General features: G+C 43.3%; 1 protein-coding gene across 1 annotated transcript in view; it reads left to right on the forward strand.

Annotated features, from left to right (window-relative positions):
• Positions 1-22,205, forward strand: part of WNT2B (Wnt family member 2B) — a 74,145-nt gene that overhangs the window by 46,279 nt on the left and 5,661 nt on the right. The window contains exon 2 of the mRNA XM_084848356.1: positions 15,307-15,527. Within this exon, the coding sequence (XP_084704482.1) occupies positions 15,307-15,527 (221 nt within the window). The remainder of the gene's footprint in view (positions 1-15,306; positions 15,528-22,205) is intronic.

Consider the following 22,205-nt stretch of genomic DNA (forward strand, 5'->3'; position numbering starts at 1 on the left):
CCAGTTCCTTGAATGCAGACTGGAAGAACTGGAGAAAATTAGGAGTGCAGAGACAATGTCTTGATAATATTTGAAGACCACTGTGGTGCAGGCATGGTTTCCCCATCTGAGCCATCAGCTTCCTGCTCAGACCCCACCCTCGCTCTTAGCAGTCAGAAATAAGAGTTGCTGCTGCTGTTGCGGCTGCTTCTCTTCTTCTGGGATTTAATGGCATATCAGGGCCAAAAGGCCCCATGACCATCCGTCACCTATTGGAAAAATTGGGGAGGAAAAACCCATCACTACATCTTACAATTGGGCATATAAAGGCCTGTAACTTTAACAAATTTCCATAGTGTTTTCAGGACTGCACTTCTAAGATTAATCACTCAGAGAATAGGCTCCAAAGAAAAGCCTTCAATCCCCAAACTCTGGAGCCCACTAAAAAGGAAATCCCATTCTCTACTATATAACAGACAGTCCCAGAGAAGATGATCTGTTGAGTCACCCACTCTACAAAGCTTCCCAAAATAAACAGATTGCTACGTAAAGCACAGTGTCCACTCAAGACCCGGAACATAGCAATCTTCTGAATCTGACCACATTGGTCAAAAAATACTAAAATCATCCAGGGCTGGACAGAAAGAAAAACCTCTCCTCTCAACACGTCCACTCTCCCACCATTTCTGCCAATCCTGTTTTATTTTAATCCTGAACCCAGCTTTTCATCTCTGATTATGACAAGGCAGTATGATATCAATTACATCATGCTCCAAAGCTTCCTTGGCTGCTTGATCTGCCAATTTATTACCACAAATACCCACATGAGCAGGGATCAAGAAAAACCCAACTCTAAGTCCCATAAGATATAGTTCAAAATTTAGAAGCCATATCTTGTTTACTAATGGAGACTTACTTCCTATATTTCCTTGTTGAATTACTAACAAACCTGACAAAGAATCAGAGAAAATTATCACTCGCTCCAGTCTGATGTCCCTAACCAACTCCAATTCCAGAATAATAGCTGTCATTATAGAAACCCACTCGGATAAGCAATACTTTTTCTGCACCCCAAATTCAGGGACATAGAATGCAGCAGCCACCCTCCCATTTTGGACATTTTTAGATCCATCTGTATAGATCTTATAATGACTGCCCCGGTAAGACCTTTTTCCTGTCCAGGAGAGGGGGCATGACCTGGAGAGAAGCTATCTTCTGAGTAGACATGCAGAGGCTTGCTCTGCTTATTTGTGAGTAGACATGCTACTCATGCATCTTTGAGTAGGCATGCAGACTCTTGATATTTGGGATGCTACTTGAAAGTGCTGCTGAGAGATTAATTCGTGATTACTTGTGGAGAAGACATGCAAAGTTTGTCCTGCTTACTTGTGGGTAAACTTGCTGCTCATGCTAATTTCTGTTAAGTAGAGCAATCCAATGTCCTAAATTATTTTTAATTTAGGTAGGTTCTTGGGGGGCGGGGGGGGGAAAGCAAACTTTCATTTGTAGAGGATTGCCTTTATGAACTCCATAGTTTTGTACCCTTACTCTGTTGCATATAAAATTAAAATTAATCATTGATCTGACCAATTTATATATCCCAAAAAGGTTTCTGCTTCTGCTTCTTTTAGAGCTCTGAAGAAGGATAAAAATCTGAAGGTGGTGCAAATTTTACCCATCACTGCCATTGGCTGAACTGAGGCAACCATTCACCATGAAAGTTTGCCACAGTGTGCATGCAACCACTTGTTTCTAACATCCTACTAAGCGGTGAGGAGTTTACCACACATCTGCACCCAGTCAGGAAGCTAGGGAGTAGAAAAATTCTTCTCACCACTTGGCAAGACATCACAAACAACCAGCTTTTCAAGTGGTCACACATACACTGTGTTAAGTTGCCACTAAGTAAATGGTGGAATAAGGTCATGCTAACTTTTGCTGTTCTCCAGTCAAAGGGTCAAGGGAACATTCTGCCTGTATCATTCTACAGCACATTTTGATCCAAACGAACCCGGGAGCCATATCAAGCTTCTCTTCCTAAGGTCATGATTGAAACCTCCATGGCCTTTTACATTCTACGCATAGTCCACATCTCTTCACACTCGACAAGGGTCTGTTTTCCACTGCCTTGTCCCTCCACCTTTTCTGTGTGTTTGCTGGCCGTTGAAGGCTGATGAGCCAGCTTGTGAAAATAATGTGTGTCAGCCAAAACAGCCCTTGTCTGCAAAGACTGTGGGGAGCAATGTTTATTATCCACCATGCCAGCCTGAGATGACCCCGACTTCTCACCAGAGTTTAAACCAAATATTTTAAAAGGAGAAAAATAATGAGCCCTTTCCTAAAGCTGTGAGCTATCTCCATGACTAATACAAATGATAGCAGATGGTGAGGTAGACAGTGAAATATTGCCCAGCCATACTGCTTCCTCCCCACCACCGCCCAGTTATTATTAAAGGGAGGGTCTTGATTCCAGTCTGGGAACTTGAAACATTTGAACCCTACCCAAATCTTTCCTTTTTCAGCTAGAAATGCAGCTGCAGAGGTATGTGGCAAAAGCCATTCTCCAGCCTAAAAAAATAAAAATAAATATTGCTTTCTGTCTGGAGTGAAAGAAAAGATGCTGTTTGATGGATATGGAAAATTCCACACTTGACTCAACTGTCTGTGTTACTTCAAGATCTGCAGTGGTGCCTTCAGGGCCCTGTTAAGGGAGCTTGGAGAATAGTGATAACAAGTGAGGATTTGTTCATCTAATCCTATGCACAATATCTTGGGACTATGTCCCATTGGAGGGATCAGCAAAACATGCATAACATTGTAACTGTGCTGTGAATCAGATACAAAGTGCCATACCATTTGTTTATGGTAGAAATAGCAGGTAAGATCATAGCCAGGAAGCCCCTGATTCAAATGTTGAGACAAGGTAGCTTTAGGCAAGCCACTATACTCTTAGACCCGATCCCCTGTCCGGAATGTCAAAATAGCAATACTGGGCATTTCAAGACAAACTGTTATCATGCCACTGCCCTGCCTCATTCATGGCATTTTATGGGAAGGTCCAGGTGTCACTGTCTTCCACTTGTAACCCTCCCCTATTTTCCCACTGCTGCTTCTGTCTTTTTCCTTTCCACAAAAAAAAGGAGGAAATGATGGAACAGCTGCACTATTCTTTTTGGTTAGTAGTGCAAGAATGCCTCTGCCTGGAAACGCACACTGTCTACCTTTTAGGACCATTTGCAAAAATTACTGACACAATGGAGGTGAAATGCTATGCCAGCTTGAAAGGAGCTATATAAATGGTAATGCTGCTGCTCATACCAGCTATAAATACATGCCTAAGGAAGGTCATCGAGCAGTACAATAATCTCCTGTGAGTCTCATGATATTCAGTAGATTTGGTAGTCTTCCTTTTTGGAATCATATGAGAACCTTCTGGCTATTCTTTCTTTAAAATAAGAATCTCAACTTCAGGGTTGTGTCCTACAGGATCAAACTAAACAAGGTATAGCATTCCAGTTTAAATCTAGTATTGGTATGACCAGCGCATGGGTTTGGAATTCCTTAAGATGACATCAGCACAGATCTTGCAGAACATACCTGTAATCTTAAACACAAAATGGAACCTTTTAAAGACTCCTGCTCTACTCCAGCTACACTTTGCTGCTTCGCTTTTTAGTACTGTCGGGAAATCTTGCTCCTCAACTTGCCTGGCTCCTAATAACAATAATTCAGCAAAAAAGAAGTTGCACATTCTTTCGACCCAGGACACTAGACTGAGGTAATTTTGTTATTCACAAAGCAGCATCCTGATGGCTCAGCAGTGCCCTGTCCATCTATCCCCCACCACCATGTCTGTCAGTTTTAGTGTCTGACTGGCATGTTGGCAACTCAAATCCAAGTTAGAACATGCATCTGTACTCCCACAAAGTGAGCGTCTCTTCCTACCAGGAGAAAAGTTAATTCAGAAGCATTAAAAAAATCTGCCTGTTCTACCGGTTTCAGAATCAACCAGGGCTGGATCTACACTTACCGCCTTTTTTCGCTTCCAATGAGGTTTCATAACCCGCCTTTCACACTACGCAGTAGCCGCCTCGAATTGGAACCGGAATTCCCCACTTCCGTGCTCCTGCTTTCAATACCCTAATATCCCGGTATTTCCCCTTAATGTGCTCTGATTTTCTGCCTTTGCTACCATATCCAGTCGTAGTCCCCTCCCCCGCCTGTCCATATACGGCGGTATTTGTATTTCCCTCCTGTCCAATCACAGCTCTCGACAGCCCCATGTCTTCTTCTGGCTACTGATCGCATAGCTTCCTCAGCAGCCCCATTTCCTCAGCAACAAGCAAAGGGCTGGATGTGCACGCACTTGTCTGATCCCAGAAACTAAGCGGGGTCAGCCCAGTCAATAGTTGGATGGGCGACAGCCTGGGAATCAGGCTTCCTGCACTGAGCAGGGGGTTGTTCTATCCCTTCAAATGAGACTAGGTTTTACCCCCTCCTATCCCCCACTCCAGATGTGTGTTTTTTAATTAAGGCGTTATCCTCACAGAATCGGGGCTTCTCCGCGATGTTTTTTTTTCTAATTCAGGCATGATCTTTGAAGCTTCGAAGTTGTGAAGCTTCACAACTTCGAAGCTTTGAAGATCATGCCTGAATTAGAAAAAAAAAACATCACGGAGAAGCCCCGATTCTGCGAGGATAATGCCTTAATTTTAAAAACACACATCCAGAGTGGGGGATAGGAGGGGGTAAAACCTAGTCTCATTTGAAGGGATAGAACAACCCCCTGCTCAGTGCAGGAAGCCTGATTCCCAGGCGGTCACCCATCCAACTACTGACCGGGGCCAACCCTGCTTAGCTTCCGAGATCAGATAAGCGCGCGCAGGAAAATAGCACAGCGCTTGAGTGTGAACTGAGCTCATGTATTCGATGAAGCACTGCAACAGGGAAAATGGGTGAGTGTGAATAATCACGTTTTAATATGAGAGCGACGGACACCCGACGGGACACCGAGTTCATTGCAATGGTGGGTGCAATGTTGATCGGCCCCAGGAAGAGTGAGGGCTGGAACAAAACAGACATCAGGAAGCTATTGGTCTTGAATTAGATATGCACAGAGAAGGAAAATATTCTTTATAAAATATCCAAAGTGTCAGTGCTGGATTTCAGAATAATGATTTCCTATAGATAGCCTGTAGATGGTGGGGAAGATGTGTGCTCCAGTATAGGAGGGAAAGAAAGAGAGAATAAGAAAGAGAGAATAAGAAAGGAAGAAGGGAAGGGAAGTTAATCCACACAAGTTTTAAACTTTTTAAAAGGTCACAAAATGTCATAGGCATGGAAAGGGAGAACTGTGTCATTCTCTCTCTCTCTCTCTCTCTCTCTCACACACACACACACACACACACACACATACACACACTCAGAAATAGGAACTCATGACCATCATACAACCACATCCCACAATGCATTCATAATAATAGTAACTGACACACTATCAGGGTACAGACTGCATTTTTTCCATTGACAAAATATTGCTGTTTCAGTGGTAGGCAAATGCAATTTCCCTGCAGTAAAAATGTTATCTGCAGGAATGACATCTGGTCAGCCTGAAACAAACAAGTAGCAACTGTGCATTTAGGGTGCCCAATGTTGCCAGGAAAGGCTGTATCAAAAGCATAAGAAAATAAAAATTTGGTCACAGGTTATGACTACCAGGTCTCAGCTCAAGTGCACATCTGTCCTCTGTAATCCACACCAGGTCACTGTTTCCTTGCCTGTCCCTGCCCACCCAGATCAGAAGCCATTGACCATGCTGGAATAGTTGTGAACTACCCAAAGCACTTCAGCTACTGACATTATAGAAATGTATTAAATTAAAACAACAACAACAACAGTATAATAACACAGAATGTGCCTACATGTTTCCATTTTGCTCTTCAACTTGTGTCCTGTTTGTGGGTTCCTACAGCTGGTTGAAAAGAGTGTTCAAACTACCGCACAATTGCGCTCATTTCACATGCCAGCAAGGTGATGCTCAAAATCCTACAAGCTAGGCTTCAGCAGTATGCGAACCGAGAACTACCGGAAGTACAAGCTGGGTTTCGAAGAGGCAGAGGAACTAGAGATCAAATCGCCAACATTCGCTGCATCATGGAGAAAGCAAGAGAATTCCAGAAAAACATCTATTTCTGCTTCATTGACTATGCTAAAGCCTTTGATTGTGTGGATCACAACAAACTGTGGCAAATTCTTAAAGTGATGGGAGTACCAGACCACCTAACCTGTCTCCTGAGAAACCTGTACGAGGGTCAAGAAGCAACAGTAAGAACCGGACATGGAACAACTGATTGGTTCAAAATTGGGAAAGGAGTACGACAAGGCTGCATATTGTCACCCTGCTTATTTAACTTATATGCAGAGTACATCATGAGAAATTCCGGGTTGGATGAATCAGAGGTCGGAATTAAGATTGCCGGGAGAATTATCAACAACCTCCGATATGCAGACGATACCACCCTAATGGCAGAAAGCGAAGAGGATCTCAAGAGCCTCTTGTTGAGGGTGAAAGAGGAGAGTGCAAAAGCTGGTTTGAAACTCAACATTAAAAAAACGAAAATCATGTCATCTGGCCCTATCACTTCCTGGCATCTAGAAGGGGAAGAAATGGAAGCAGTGACAGATTTTACTTTCTTGGGCTCCAAGATCACCGCAGACGGTGACTGTAGCCATGAAATTAAAAGACGCTTGCTCCTTGGGAGGAAAGCTATGGCACACCTAGACAGCATAGTAAGAAGCAGAGAAATCACCTTGCCGACAAAGGTCCGTCTAATCAAAGCTATGGTTTTCCCAGTAGTAATGTATGGCTGTGAGAGCTGGACTATAAGGAAGGCTGAGCGCCGCAGAATTGATGCTTTCGAACTGTGGTGCTGGAGAAGACTCTTACGAGTCCCCTGGACTGCAAGGAGGTCAAATCAGTCCATCCTAAAGGAAATCAACCCTGAGTGCTCATTGGAAGGACAGATAATGAAGCTGAAGCTCCAATATTTTGGCCACCTAATGCGAAGAGAAAACTCTCTGGAAAAGACCCTGATGCTGGGAAAGACTGAAGGCAAAAGGAGAAGGGGACGGCAGAGGATGAGATGGCTAGATAGCATCACCGATGCAATGAATATGAACTTGAGCACGCTCCGGGAGAGAGCGCAGGACAGGAAGGCCTGGTGTGCTATGGTCCATGGGGTCACGAAGAGTCGGACACGACTGAACAACAACAACAACAGCTGGTTGGCCACTGTGTGAACAGAATGCTGGACTAGATGGACCCCTTAGTCTGATCCAGCAGGGCTGTTCTTATGTTCTTACGTTCTTATTTTGCTGACCGGGGGCAGAATCCAATGCTTCCCATCTGCTAGCAGAGCTGACTGCTGATTCTGGTCCACATGCAGCCAGCCCCACCAATTGCATTCCACAAGCAACCTTGACTCTCTATGGAATGATGATTTAACGCTTCTGGGGGGAAGCCTCCAAACGAGCAGAAATACTTGTTTCTGGAAGGGGGAAAGTTGGCAGAGCTTGCATAAGGGAGCTGTGCCAACCTTCCCCTCTTCCAGAAACAAGCATTTCTGCTTGTTTGAGGACTTGGCCCAAAAAGTGCTAAATTGTCATTCCGCAAGGGGTAGGTGCTGCTGGCAGAATGGAGTTGGCAGGGCTTGCTGTTCATGGACCGGAATCGGCAGGTCACTCTGCTAGCAGATGGGCAACTATGGATTCTGTCCTTGCCGTGCCTCTAAGCATTGATTCACATATATGTGTGTATTTATCTGCACTAAGTCACTGAATGCTTGATGTCTGGCAGCTGACTGTACATTTAAGGTGCTATGAAATGATATGAACATTTTATCCATGATGGCACATTCATGCATGTAAGCCAAGTCTTGATATTACAGTCAGCAAGAAAGACATTATCTGAAGAACTGCTTTCACCTGTATCAAGCTGCCCAAGGCTTAAGATCAGTGTTGGAGGCCCTGCTCTCTAGCCCATCTTTAGTGAATATCCATTTTGCAGGTTACAAGAACAGGCCTTCTTCGTGGTGGTACCATAACTGTAGAATTCTCTCCCCAGAGAGACCCAACAAGCTCTCTTCTTTCCCAATTTTAGATTTGTACTATCTTTTTATTTCAGAACCACCACCACCACCACCCCGAAAAGAAACCTGTAGCAAGCACTATCACAGAGGGGGAAGGTTGCAGCAGCCTGGAGAGGCAGCACTGTGTCTATCATAAGAACATAGGAAGCTGTCTTATACTGAGTCAGACTACTGAGTCAGACAGTTGGTCCATCTAGCCCAACACTGTCGACACTGACTGGCAGGGATTGAACCTGGGACCTTCTGCATGCAAAGTATGTGCTCAGGGCCAGCCCTACTATTAGGCCAAGTGAGGCACTCACCTCAGGTGGAAGATACTGGGTGGTATGGAGCAGGTGGAAGCAGCAGCCCCCTGGCTGTTTCCTTCTATTAGAGGACAGAACTACAGTCAGGGCCAGAAATATTGGAACAAGGATAACTGTTTTGGCAGTTGTCCTCTGTACACCACCACATTGAAGTTGAAAGGAAACACACCCAGATGGGCGCGAAGTCAGAACTTTCAGCTGTAATTCAAGGGGTGTGACAAAAGTGGGGCACTAACCATTCAGGAAGGACAGCCAGTGGCATACACACACACACATTGTTGGTGGCTCAAAAGTAATGGAACAAACGGACATCATTTCAAACTGAAGGATCGCCTTTAATACCTGGATGAAAATCCTTTGCAGTCAATGACTGCCTGAAGTTTGGAACCCATGGACATGACCCAATGCTGAGTTTCCTCCCTCAAGATGCTTTGCCAGGCCTTTACTGCAGCTGCCTTCAGCTGCTGCTTGTCTGTGGGTCTTTTTGCCTTCAGTCTTGTCTTCAGTAAGTGAAAAGCATGCTCTCTTGGGTTGAGATCAGGAGACTGACTTGGCCATTGAAGAACATCCCACTTCTTTGCCTGGAGAAACTCTTGGGTAGCTTTTGCTGTATGTTTGGGGTCATTATCCATCTGCAATATGAAGCAGCGTCCTATCAGTTTGGCACCATTCAGCTGAATCTGAGGAGAAAGTATAGCCCTATACACTTCAGAATTCATGCTGCTGCTTTTATCAGCAGTCAGGTCATCAATAAACACCAGTGACCCGGTTCCATTGGCAGCCATACATGCCCATGCCATAACACTGCCTCCACCACGTTTGACAGATGATGTGGTATGCTTTGCATCATGAGCTGTTCCTTTCCTTCTCCATACTTTTCTCTTCCCATCATTCCAGTACAAGTTAATCTTGGTTTCATCAGTCCAAAGAATCTTATTCCAGAACTAGGCAGGCTTTTTTAGGTGTTTGCTGGCAAAGGCTAATCTGCCCTTCCTTTTCTTTAGCGTTACCAGTGGTTTGCACCTTGTTGTGAAGCCTCCGTATTTACATTCATAAAGCCGTCTCTTGACAGTAGATGTTGACAATGACATGCCTACCTCCTCAAGAGTGTTCTTGACCTGACTAGATGTTGTGAAAGGGTTCCTCTTCCCCATGAGCAGAATTCTGCAGTCATCCACTTTAGTTGTCTTCCGTGGTGTTCCAGGCCTTTTGCTGTTGCTGAGCTTGCCAGTTAATTCCTTCTTTTTCAGGATGTTCCAAACTGTTGTGTTGGCCACTCCCACTGTTTTTGCTATCTCTCTGATGAGTTTATTTTGTTTCCTCAGCCAAATGATGGCCTCCTTCACTCGCATGGACACCCCTTTGGACCTCATGTTGGGAGTTCCAGTGTACAGCTACCAAATGCAAATGTAACACTCAGAACCACCTCCAGGCCTTTTATCTGCTTGATTGGTCATGGGGTACCCAAGAAACAAGCTGCACCTGGCCATGCAGCTGCTTGTCAGCCATTCATTGCATTACTTATGAGCCAGCAATGATAGGGGGGGTGTATGCCACTGGCTGTACTTTCTGAATGGTTAGTGCCCCACTTTTGTCAAACCCCTTGAATGACAGCTGAAAGTCCTGACTTTGCTCCCATCTGGGTGTGCTTCCTTTCAACTTCAATGTGGTGGTGTACAGAGGCCAACTGCCAAAACAGTTATCCTTGTTCCAATATTTCTGGCCCTGACTGTATATGTTCTAGGCAGCCTACCCTGCACCTGCTAAGCTAGCTTGCTGTCCTCAGGTGGAGGATGCTGTCCCATCACCAGTGTCAACGTAAGACTCAACTGCCAGTGCAGTTGGCTACTGAAGGTGGAATGCAGGGGATGCAAAATGCATGTGCTCTAGTACTGACCCACGGCCACTCCCTCAATCCTGCTTCCTTGAAAGCAGCTCTTGCAACAGCCAAAGGATTCTGGACAGTGTGAGACAATGGAAGTGTCCAAATCTTGTGTGGGTCGAGATTCTGGACCTATTGTGAGATACTGTTGTGTTGGCCACTCCCAATGTTTTTTGTTGTTCAGTTGTTAAGTCGTGTCCAACTCTTCATGACCCCATGGACCATAGTAGCACGCCAGGCCTTCCTGTCCTCCGCTCTCTCCTGGAGTGTGCTCAAGTTCATATGCATTGCATCGGTGATGCTATCTAGCCATCTCATCCTCTGCCATCCCCTTCTCCTTTTGCCTTCAATCTTTCCCAGCATCAGGATCTTTTCCAGTGACTTTTCTCTTCGCATTAGGTGGCCAAAATATTTGAGCTTTAGCTTCAGTATCTGTCCTTCCAATGAGCACTCAGGGTTGATTTCCTTTAGGATGGACTGATTGGACCTCCTTGCAGTCCAGGGGACTCGTAAGAGTCTTCTCCAGCACCACAGTTCAAAAGCATGAATACTTCGGCGCTCAGCCTTCCTTATAGTCCAGCTCTCATAGCCATACATTGCTACTGGGAAAACCATAGCTTTGATTAGACGGACCTTTGTCGGCAAGGTGATGTCTCTGCTTCTTACTATGCTGTCTAGGTGTGCCATAGCTTTCCTCCCAAGGAGCAAGTGTCTTTTAATTTCATGGCTACAGTCACCGTCTGTGGTGATCTTGGAGCCCAAGAAAATAAAATCTGTCACTGCTTCCATTTCTTCCCCTTCTATATGCCAGGAAGTGATGGGGCCAGATGCCATGAGCTTCATTTTTTTAATGTTGAGTTTCAAACAAGCTTTTGCACTCTCCACTTTCACACACAACAAGAGGCTCTTGAGATCCTCTTCACTTTCTGCCATTACGGTGGTATCGTCTGCATATCAGAGGTTGTTGATGATTCTCCCGGCAATCTTAATTCCGACCTCTGATTCATCCAACCCGGCATTTCTCGTGATGTACTCTGCATATAAATTAAATAAGCAGGGCGACAATATACAGCCTTGTCGTACTCCTTTCCCAACTTTGAACCAATCAGTTGTTCCATGTCCGGTTCTTACTGTTGCTTCTTGACCCTCATACAGGTTTCTCAGGATACAGCTAAGGTGGTCTGGTACTCCCATCTCTTTCAGAATTTGCCAGAGTTGGTTGTGATCCACACAATCAAAGGCTTTAGCGTAGTCAATGAAGCAGAAATAGATGTTTTTCTGGAATTCTCTTGCTTTCTCCATGATCCAGCGAATGTTGGCAATTTGATCTCTAGTTCCTCTGCCTCTTCGAAACCCAGCTTGTACTTCTGGTAGTTCTCGGTTTACATGCTGCTGAAGCCTAGCTTGTAGGATTTTGAGCATCACCTTGCTGGCATGTGAAATGAGCACAATTGTACGGTAGTTTGAACACTCTTTGGCATTGCCCTTCTTTGGAATTGGAATATAAACTGACCTTTTCCAGTCTTGTGGCCACTGTTGAGTGTTCCAAATTTGTTGGCATATTGAGTGCAGCACTTCAACAGCATCATCTTTTAGGATTTTAAATAGCTCAGCTGGAATACTGTCATCTCTGCTAGCTTTGTTGTTAGTAATGCTTCCTAAGGCCCACTTGACTTCACTCTCTAGGATGTCTGGCTCAAGTTCAGTGACTGCACTATCATGGCTATCAGGGACATTCAGATCTTTCCTGTATAGATCTTCTGTGTATTCTTTCCACCTGTTCTTAATCTCATCTGCTTCTGTGAGGTCCCTGCCTTCTTTGTCCCTTATCATGCCTGACTTTGCACAAAACGTTTCCTTGAGATCTCCGATTTTCTTGAAAAGATCTCTAGTCTTTCCCATTCTGTCGATTTCCTCGATTTCTTTGCATTGTTCATTTAAGAAGGCCTTCTTGTCTCTCCTTGCTATCCTCTGGAACTCTGCATTCAGTTGGATAAATCTTCCCCTTTCTCCCTTGCTTTTCGCTTCCCTTCTTTCCTCAGCTACTTGTAAAGCCTCATCAGACAGCCACTTGGCTTTCTTGCATTTCTTTTTCTTTGGGATGGATTTCGTTGCTGCCTCCTGATCAATGTTACGGACCTCCGTCCATAGTTCCTCAGGCACTCTGTCTATCAGGTCTAATCCCTTAAATCTATTCCTCACCTCCACTGTATATTCATAAGGGATATGATTTAGGTCATACCTGAATGGTTTAGTGGTTTTCCCTACGTTCTTCAATTTAAGCCGAAATTTTGCAAGAAGCAGCTCATGATCTGAGCCACAGTCAGCTCCAGGTCTTGTTTTTACTGACTGTATAGAGCTTCTCCATCTTTGGCTGTAAAGGACATAATCAATTTGATTTCGATATTGACCATCTGGTGATGTCCATGTGTAGAGTCGCCTCTTGTACTGTTGGAAAAGAGTGTTTGCTCTGATTAGCGTGTTCTCTTGGCAAAACTCTATTAGCCTTTGTCCTGCTTCATTTTGTACACCTAGGCCATGTTTGCCTGTTATCCTGATGATTTCTTGACTTCTTACTTTAGCATTCCGATCCCCTATGATGAAGAGGACATTTTTTTTGGTGTTAGTTCTAGAAGGTGTTGTAGGTCTTCATAGAACTGATCAACCTCAGCTTCTTCGGCATCAGTGGTTGGGGCATAGACTTGAATTACTGTGATGTTGAATGGTTTGCCTTGGATTTATACTGAGATCATTCTATCGTTTTTGAGATTGTACCCCAGTACTGCTTTTCCCACCATTTTGTTGACTATAAGTGCTACTCCATTTTGTCTACAGGTTTCTTGCCCACAGTAGCAGATATAATGGTCACCTGAATTAAATTCGCCCATGCTTGTCCATTTTAGTTCGCTGATTCCCAAGATGTCAATGTCCGATCTTGCCATCTCATGTTTGACCACCTCCAGCTTACCTTGATTCATTGATCTTTCATTCCAGGTTCCTAAACAATATTGTTCTTTACAGCATCAGACTTTCTTTTCACCACCAGACACATCCACAGCTGAGTGTCCTTTCAGCTTTGGCCCAGTCGCTTCACTCTTTCTGGCGCTACTTGGAAATTCCCTCTGCTCTTCCCCAGTAGTATACTGGACACCTTCCGACCTGAGGGGCTCATCTTCTGGCATCGTATCTTTTAGCCTTGTAATACATTCCATGGGGTTTTCTTGGCAAGAATACTGGAGTGGGTTGCCATTTCCTTCTCCACATTTTGTCAGAACTCTCCACCATGACCTGTCCGTCTTGGGTGGCCCTGCATAGCATAGCTTATGGCTTAACTGAGTTATGCAAGCCCCTTCACCACAACAAGGCAGTGATCCATGAAGGGGCCCAATGTTTTTGCTGTCTCTCTAATGGGTTTATGTTGTTTCCTCAGCCTAATGATAGCCTCCTTCACTCGCATGGACACCTCTTTGGGCCTCATGTTGGGAGTTCCAGTGAACAGCTACCAAATGCAAATGTAATACTCAGAACCACCTCCAGGCCTTTTATCTGCTTGATTGGTCATGGGGTGCCCAGGAAACAGGCCACACCTGGCCATGTAGCTGCTTTTCAGCCATTCGTTCCATTACTTATGAGCCACCAACGATGGGGGTGTGTGTATGCCACTGGCTGTACTTCCTGGATGGTTAGTGCCCCACTTTTGTCACACCCCTTGAATTACAGCTGAAAGTCCTGACTTCGCTCCCATCTGGGTGTGTTTCCTTTCAACTGCCAAAACAGTTATCCTTGTTCCAATATTTCTGGCCCTGACTGTATATTGATTGATTTATTACATTTCTATACTGCGCAATAGCTCTCTGGGCGGTTCACAAAAATTAAAACCACAAAGTACAGCATAAAAACAGTATAAAATCTAAAAGCTTAAAACTACAGTATAAAAATACAACCAAGATAAAACCTAGCAGCAATGCAGATATTTAAAATACAGTAAAGGATTTTAAACAGCAAAGTTAAAAGACTATAACACTAAAATGCTAAAATGCTGGGAAAATAAAAAGGTCTTCACCTGGAGCCTGAAAGAGTATAGCGTAGGCACCAGATGAACCTCGGAAGCTCATTCCACACCTTGGGTGCCACAGCAGAAAAGGCCTTCTTCCTGGTAGTCACCTGCCTCACTTCCTTTGGCAGGGGATCCCAGAGAAGGACCCCTGAAGATGATATTAGGGTTTGGGCATATACCTGTCCTAGTAACCAAGGTTCAGGAGGGGGTTCCCCTGGATAGGGGGAGCCATCTGTACTTGACAGTGAGCAGCAGCAGGGCAAGGACTAGTCAGCTGATCTTAGCAGCAGCTGGCAAAAGCTCCTGCTTAAAGCCTAGCCATCACACAATGCTTGAGACTTTATTGCACACTATCAGGCTCAAGTGTGACTACGGTGCCCAAGGGCACATGTAATATGGACAGACAGGTCTGTTCCTGTGGTGCAAAAAGTAGTAAATCTCCCACCCCCCGTTCACCCCCATTATATCACTGGTCCCAATTAACCTTCATGTAGCTGTATATAATAAAAGTTTTGACAGCATTTCATCCCATTTCAGTGTCCACTTGTTGCCATAGGGGGCATTTTTTTATTGATTTATTGCCTTTTTAACTAGATAAACTTGCCTTCTACTGTTCTGAGTGCTGCTGTATTGGTTCTTTTGAGTGTGTTTTTATTGTTAATATATTTTAATTTCTTTTTTAATGCTTTGCTTTAGAAAAAAGGATATAAATAATTGGAAATAAATATATAAATGGACATGCAAGAGTGAAGCAGGCCTGTGCTAAAGCATGTGCTAAACTGAGAGCAGAGGAAACAGCTGCCTTGATGCAGCTGATAATTTCCCCAGCTACATACCCATTCCATTCATCAGGAGTGACTAGATGCTGAACACATTGTTAGCTGTGTTCTGTTGTTTTGACAGGCATCCTTTTTTTTTTTTTAATTATTCCTGCAGGTACATTGGAGCCCTGGGGGCAAGGGTGATCTGTGATAACATTCCTGGACTGGTCAACAAACAGCGGCAGCTGTGCCAGAGTTACCCAGATATCATGCAGTCAGTTGGGGAGGGAGCCAAGGAGTGGATACGGGAATGCCAGCACCAATTCCGTCACCATCGCTGGAACTGCAGCACTTTGGACAGAGACCATACAGTCTTTGGCAGAGTCATGCTTCGAAGTAAGTTCCCTCAGTAGCAGCCTAGCCCTTCGGAATGGTGCCACGTGAGAAGTTTTGACCTGCAAATGTTGATGTTTATCAGTGTGTCTAAAATTGCTACCATCTTGAAAAAAAAACAGAAGAAAATGTGAGGATTTTTTATTTTTTGCTCTAGTCTTGGTTTTCAGTCACAGAAAAAAGGCTTGTGCAGGCTTTTGGACTATAGGCAAGTCCTCTGTTTTTTGATTGATCGATTGAGTTGATGGTTTTATTGCATTTTAGTATATTTGTGATTTCAGAGCCACAATTGTAATGTTGATTATATAGTGCACTGTATTTTATATAGATCGTTAGCTGCCCCGGCCTCTTTCAAAGGAAGGGCAGGATAGACAGTAAATTGAATGGATGGATGGTGTTACAGTACAATTGACCACTGCCACTGCTGTGCTGGTCTTGTAAGAGCCATTGTGTTCTTCTGGTGATGGTAAGAACCGTTTTGCTGAGCCAGGCTAACTCAGAATTCTGTTTCCATCTGTGTCCAGCCAGATAATTCAAATAAGCTCACAGGTAATGATGGCAATAGCCCTCCCCTCTCCCCCTGCCTACATTTTTCTCTCTAGCATTTGGTACTAACAGATGTAGTTCCTCTGAACATGGAAGTTCCATTTAGCTATCATAGCTAATCTCTGAGGACAGAGCTGTCTTCCATGAATTTGTCTAAGCCTGTTTTGAAGGTCTTTAAATCTAGTGGTCATTAGAAATTAGGGAGAGGACCCCACACACACACACACACACACATACACCCTTGCTCAGCAAATGACCCTAGGAGGTGCAGAGTCCAGCATGAAGAAGTGCAGGCAGTTCCTTATAATAAGGGAAGATGTAGAAATGTTGTGGAAAGGGCCAGCTGGTTCTGCCTGACTGCAGTCATACAATCATTCAGCTTAATTCAGTCCATAAGTTCTGACTGCCTGTGATCTATTTAAGTTCATACAGGAGGTCTGCAACAGATGTAGTCTGTGGCTCACAGACCTCATAATGGGACTACTTAAGAGCAGGTAGCCCAGCCTGAGTGAGTTTGGAAGTCTTCCCCAACCTGGAGGACAACAGGTTAGGGAAAGCTGTTCTACTGTCTACATTTCCAGGCTTTTCTGGCTTTTTAATTATTATTTTGCTGAGATTTTTAATATACCTACATGAATTTGTATATATCCATAGCAATTACATATGAAATGCATATATATATATATATATATATATATATATATATATATATATGAAAGTACAGCTTTCTAGCTATTATACATAGGCTTCAACAAAAGTGGACCAGATAGCCAAATAAGTATCCATTTGAAGGTGGTGTCTATATGACACCCATTCAAATGTTGAAAGCGTTGTAAGGTCCTCAATCCATTGCATTATAGGAGGTGAGTGTTTATCCTTCCAATGTTGTAATATCAGTCTTTTAGCTGTCAAAAGGGCACAGAGAATCCATTTACGCTGACCATTTGTTAATTTCCATGAAGCAGGTAAATAATTTAAAAGAGCATGTACATCAGCGAATATTAAAGACTTTTCCAGTACAACATTTATCCATATAATAACCTCAGCCCCCAAACAAGCAGCTACTAGACTTATTTCCAGGCTTATTTTTGAACAAGTGCGACTTGAGTGTTTAACAATCAACAACTGCAAAACCAAGCTTTTTTTTTTTTTTTTAATCTAGATGAGTAAGAAGTTTTGCCATTATGGTCTCAGATACTGATTTTCTACATATTTTTAACCTCACTTGAGGTATGGAGGTTGGGACTCAAACTGGGGTCATTGAAGGTAATGGTATTTTTTGCTTGGAATTTCTCCTTACTTGAAGGAAGGGAGTGAGGTATTGGGGAAATTGTTTTCCAGTGTAATTCTTCAAATGGCCTACTGTGTCCAGTGGCATCTATTCCCATGTAAATGTGCTCAGGATTGCAGCCTTATTCCAGTGCCTTTCACTTGGCTGCGAGCCATATTTTCTCACTGTCGTTTAATATGAGACCCACAATGAGTTTTGAATCAAGCCGTTTTGTTTTTGGGTGGAATAATATTATTAAACACCACAGCTTCAGCATCTCTTCAAAGTTTCAGAAAGCAGATTCAAATAATATAGTTCCATCATTTATTATGTTGACCTACGATTGCAGGAACCCAGCTAGAAGCATTTGAAGTTGGCAGTATCAGTGGTAAAATACTATGGCTTATGTGCTCCAATCCAGCAAGGGAGATCCCCAGATGGAAGTAGACTTCCATGGGCATAGCATCCCTGCCACACCCCTTGGGCTCTTAAAAATCAGAACTCCCAGCTCCTACTTTATACATGACCAGGGCAGGCCCACATTTAAAGAGACAGGCCATTCCATTTAGTTTAGCCCTGAGTCCTTTAGGAAAGAGGAACCTTTTGCCCTTCCATGATGGGAGCTAGTTGCTGTGGACAGAGCGAGGCTTAAAATTACCCTGTGTGATGTCTTGGCTTCCCCTGTATACTAAGCAAACAGTAACGGGATATGTCACTGCACTGGGAAGTAGCCACTTCAGAATGGGAGAGAACACCTCGGGAAGCGTGACTGCTTGAAAGTAAACTGTAACAGGATATATAAATATTTGGCTAGTGGAGCTGACTTAGAGTCAGTTGCTGAGGGCAAAGTTTGTAGTCACCCTGCGTAGTGCAAAAGGCCAAGCCACAGCTTCGACTTTCCTCACAAAGAGGGCACGTGGTCGTGGGGTGACATGCATCCCTGTGCAAGACCTCGCACATCGCTGTCTAAAATCCCAATGAGCTATATGCCGGCTGTAACTAGAGAAGATTTTCAGATCTTGTCCCCCAACATTATATTTTCCCCACTGCCCCCCCCCCCAGGGACTAATCTCAAGGAAGCGAGACTGAAGTAGTGGAGTGGTTTTAGACGTGACACTATTCCCATTTTCTCAGTCAGCCTGCAAGTTTGAAGAGGTGCAGCCCACACTTTTAATTTACCTCAGCGGTCCTACAGAAAATAATGCAGGATGCAGATCTTCATACCGTTAGTTTTGTTTTTATACATTCGGTGTCATGCATGATGATAGTATTGGCTGACAAGTTCTCCCAGCAGAGAGGAACTGTAAAAGCAGCAGCCCTCCTGACTTTTGAATGAAGTGTTAATTTGGTAGCAGTTTGTCTTCATTTTGCAAATTGGACTGTTGTCAGGTAGACTGTTAACAAAATAGTTTTGTGTTGGGATCTGTAATACCCAATTTGCTTACAACTTTGACCTGACCTCTTTTTCTTCTGGGTGAATTACATTTTTTAGTGTAGTAGATTTTACACCCTCACTTAACACTGTGGTGCAAGCTATTATTATGGGATATGCCGTAAGCCACACACAGTCATGAGCAGGGGGCATTTTTAATCGTACGCATGTTTAATTATACGCATGCCACTTTAGCATAAGACACTCATGTGTGTATGTTAATAGCCACTGCTGCTGCTGCTTCTCATGTTGTAACACTGAGCCTTGTCTCAACTTAAAATCTACCATGGATAAAAGCCAAGGAGTATTCTGTAAGCAATGAGCTAGAGGGATTTAGAAGCCTTGGCTTGGAGAAAGGAAGAGACTGCCAAGCCGGTCTTACGTTCTGTCCTTGCTGAGAGAAAGGATCTACCATTTGCCTCACCAGTCTCTGCCTAAGAATGGGAGAATGCACCATTCGCTTTGAAGCTATTATTTGAAGGCTGCGTCTACAGAACTCTACAGTGTGGTTTTGATTTGCAGCTCTTTTTATGGCCATTATAAAAACAGATGTGAACTCAAAGAAGAACTATAAAATACCAGGCAGCATTCTGCACTGTGTGGGGACTTGCCAGGCAATTTACAGCTTCTGGAAGGAGCAATACGGTCTATGTTTGTCCAAACAAAGACAACAGCCACCCAGATGGGAGGGAGTATTATGCTGCTCAGACTCAGGAGGTACAAGGGGAGAGGTGTGAAATCAGAAAGAATTATTCCTATGGATATAATGAAACAAGCAAGCGAGTCCCAAGATGGCCCCTGGTAGAAGAACCTTGGCACATTGTGGATATAGAGGAAGATAGAGGATCACCTAGTTTGCTCTCCCAAGAACATCTAAAACACTCATTTCATCACATAAACATAAAATGAAATTGAAATTACTTTTGTTCGGCTAGCAGACCTTTCATCATTAGGACCTTGACTTTCAAGCCTCTTCTCCAAGACTGTGAACCTCTAAGAAGTCAATTTCTCTGGCATCCTCTTTAGCTGAGCCTTCTCTGTTGCTTGACTTTTGGCCCTCTGTGAGTTTATCCAACACCAATCAGATCCAAAAATTATCTATGGCTCTGGGATGTTTTGGGTATTAGAGCATGGATTCCTGGCTCACTGAGGCTAGCAAATGATCCTTATCAGGATCCCTAGTGCAACCGAAAGCTATGTACACTCCAGCACATCTTCACTGCAACTGTTAACATACTTTGTTACGTATCTATTATTATGCCCATTAGGACTGGGCTGCAAGTCAACTGGCCACTGAGTTGAGCACCTGTTATGTCACTGTTATTGGGTATTGTCAAATATCCATGAAGGCAAGAATGTCCTTCTGTAGGTGGTGGCCTACCCTCTTTTTTATTGCAGAGGCAGGATTGCACAGGTGTACCCTGGCCCACAGGAGTCAAGGTTCCCACCGCACACAGATCACAACCAGTTGAGAAGCAAGCATCCACTCTCCAAAGAGCTTCCACAGTCTTCCCTCTTTTACTCCCATCCTCACCCCAAATAAACCACCTGGAACTTCAGCAGATGTTCTGTGCTAGGGGAGAGAAACTAAAATCAGCTGCATGGAAAAGCTTCTCCTACTGGCCATATGCTTCCCAAAGGGAAAGTGGAACAGGGTTAAGAAAGCAAGAAGTAAATGTACACCAGATTCCTGGCATCAGGATGGACATTTTCCAAAACTGTGTGATAATTCATCTTTCACAGTTACTATGTGTGTTAGTCTTTAAGGTGCCACAGAACTCTTTGTTATGTGTGCAGTATTTAAAATAAAACATGTGTAATTGATCAATAGATCAAGAAATGTTTGGCAGCTCAAATGACCAGCCTTGTTCTCCATGTACCATGCTTTCTGGAGTTCTATAAACGTTATGGCGTGGACAACCTCTCAATAGTACATAGCACTAACTCCAACCATAATAAGCAGACTGTTCTATTTGCATTTGTGGGTAGGCTGACTGTTTTACTTTAACTGTGTGAGATTTCCACAGTCTTTATAAATTACTAAATATGTAAGGATGTGCAAAATCAGAGGGAAGACAAAAATTTGAAGAAGATCTGTGATTACTGAAGATGGCTAAACATCATGAATGAACAAAGAAGAGCTTTGCGGGATCAAACTAAATGCCTACCTAGTCCAGCATTCTGTTCACACAATATTAATAATAATAATAATAATAATAATAATAATAATATACATTTCTATACTGCCCCATAGCCAAAGGTCTCTGGGAAGTTTACAACAAAATATAGCAACAATAGCCAAATAGATGCCCACAAGCAGGACATGAGTGCAACAGCACCCTTCTGCTTGTGTTTTCAAACAACTGGCATACAAAGACATACTGCCTCTGATACTGGAAGTACTATATAGCCATCATGACTATTAGCCATCGATAGTCTTATCCTCCATGAATTTGTTGAATCCTCTTTGTCGAAGCTGTCCAAGTTGGTGGCCATCACTATATATTGTGATACTGATTTCCATAGATTAACTATGTGCTGTGTGAAGACATTCCTTCCTTTTGTCTTCCTGAATCTCCCACCATTCAGCTTTATTCAGAGATTAGATTAAAAATTAAATGATAAAATCAGGTTGGGTGGAGAAAGGGAAGTGGGACAAGGAATTCCAAAATTATATACTAGCTTCGCATGCTATTGAATGCTAATTCCAATGATGTTTGTTATAACAACAACAACAACATGGTAAAAGGTTTGAACCCAATTTGTAAGATTTCCTAAAGTATGATATGACTAAGCAAAACTCCACTGTCAAATTCAGACTGCACAGATGAAGCAGTATACAATAAAAACAACAACAACCAATGTCCATATGAACTTAAACTTTATTTAACTTTATACTCAAGGCTTGTGGACATATTACATTCTGCAGCATATACTCAAAATTACATTCATTGTATCCCAAGTCTGATGTCTCTGTCCCCAACTGCTGCTCAAAGTAGGCTTTGTTTACTTTCTGATAATTCTCTTATTTATAGTGATTTACTATTAACCACTTGAGCACATAAACCTGACCTATACCATTGGTCTGTATAGTTCAGTATTGCCTACTCTGATGGGATCCAGCTGTTCAAGGCCTTTGGAGGGAGATTTTCCTCAGGGCCTGCTACTTGAGAGCCTTTAGCCAGGGACATCAGGGACGGAACATGGAATTTACTACATTCTAAGCTTGTATTGCTGCTCTTGGTACAGCAATCAAAACTAAAGCATCCAGGGTGGATTCATTTAAATCAATGTGACTTCAAGCAAGCAAGAAAAAAGGCTGATTTCAATAAGTGATTTCAATCAAGTTTCCCATTTAATTTGTTCATATATTTCCTGAACGATGGTGCAGATCTGACCACTAAACCATGCTAATTTATAGCTAAATAGAGTA

Source organism: Heloderma suspectum, chromosome 4, assembly GCF_057233095.1.
Source record: "Heloderma suspectum isolate Gila_16-S chromosome 4, 16-S_ref, whole genome shotgun sequence".
NCBI lineage: Eukaryota > Metazoa > Chordata > Lepidosauria > Squamata > Helodermatidae > Heloderma > Heloderma suspectum.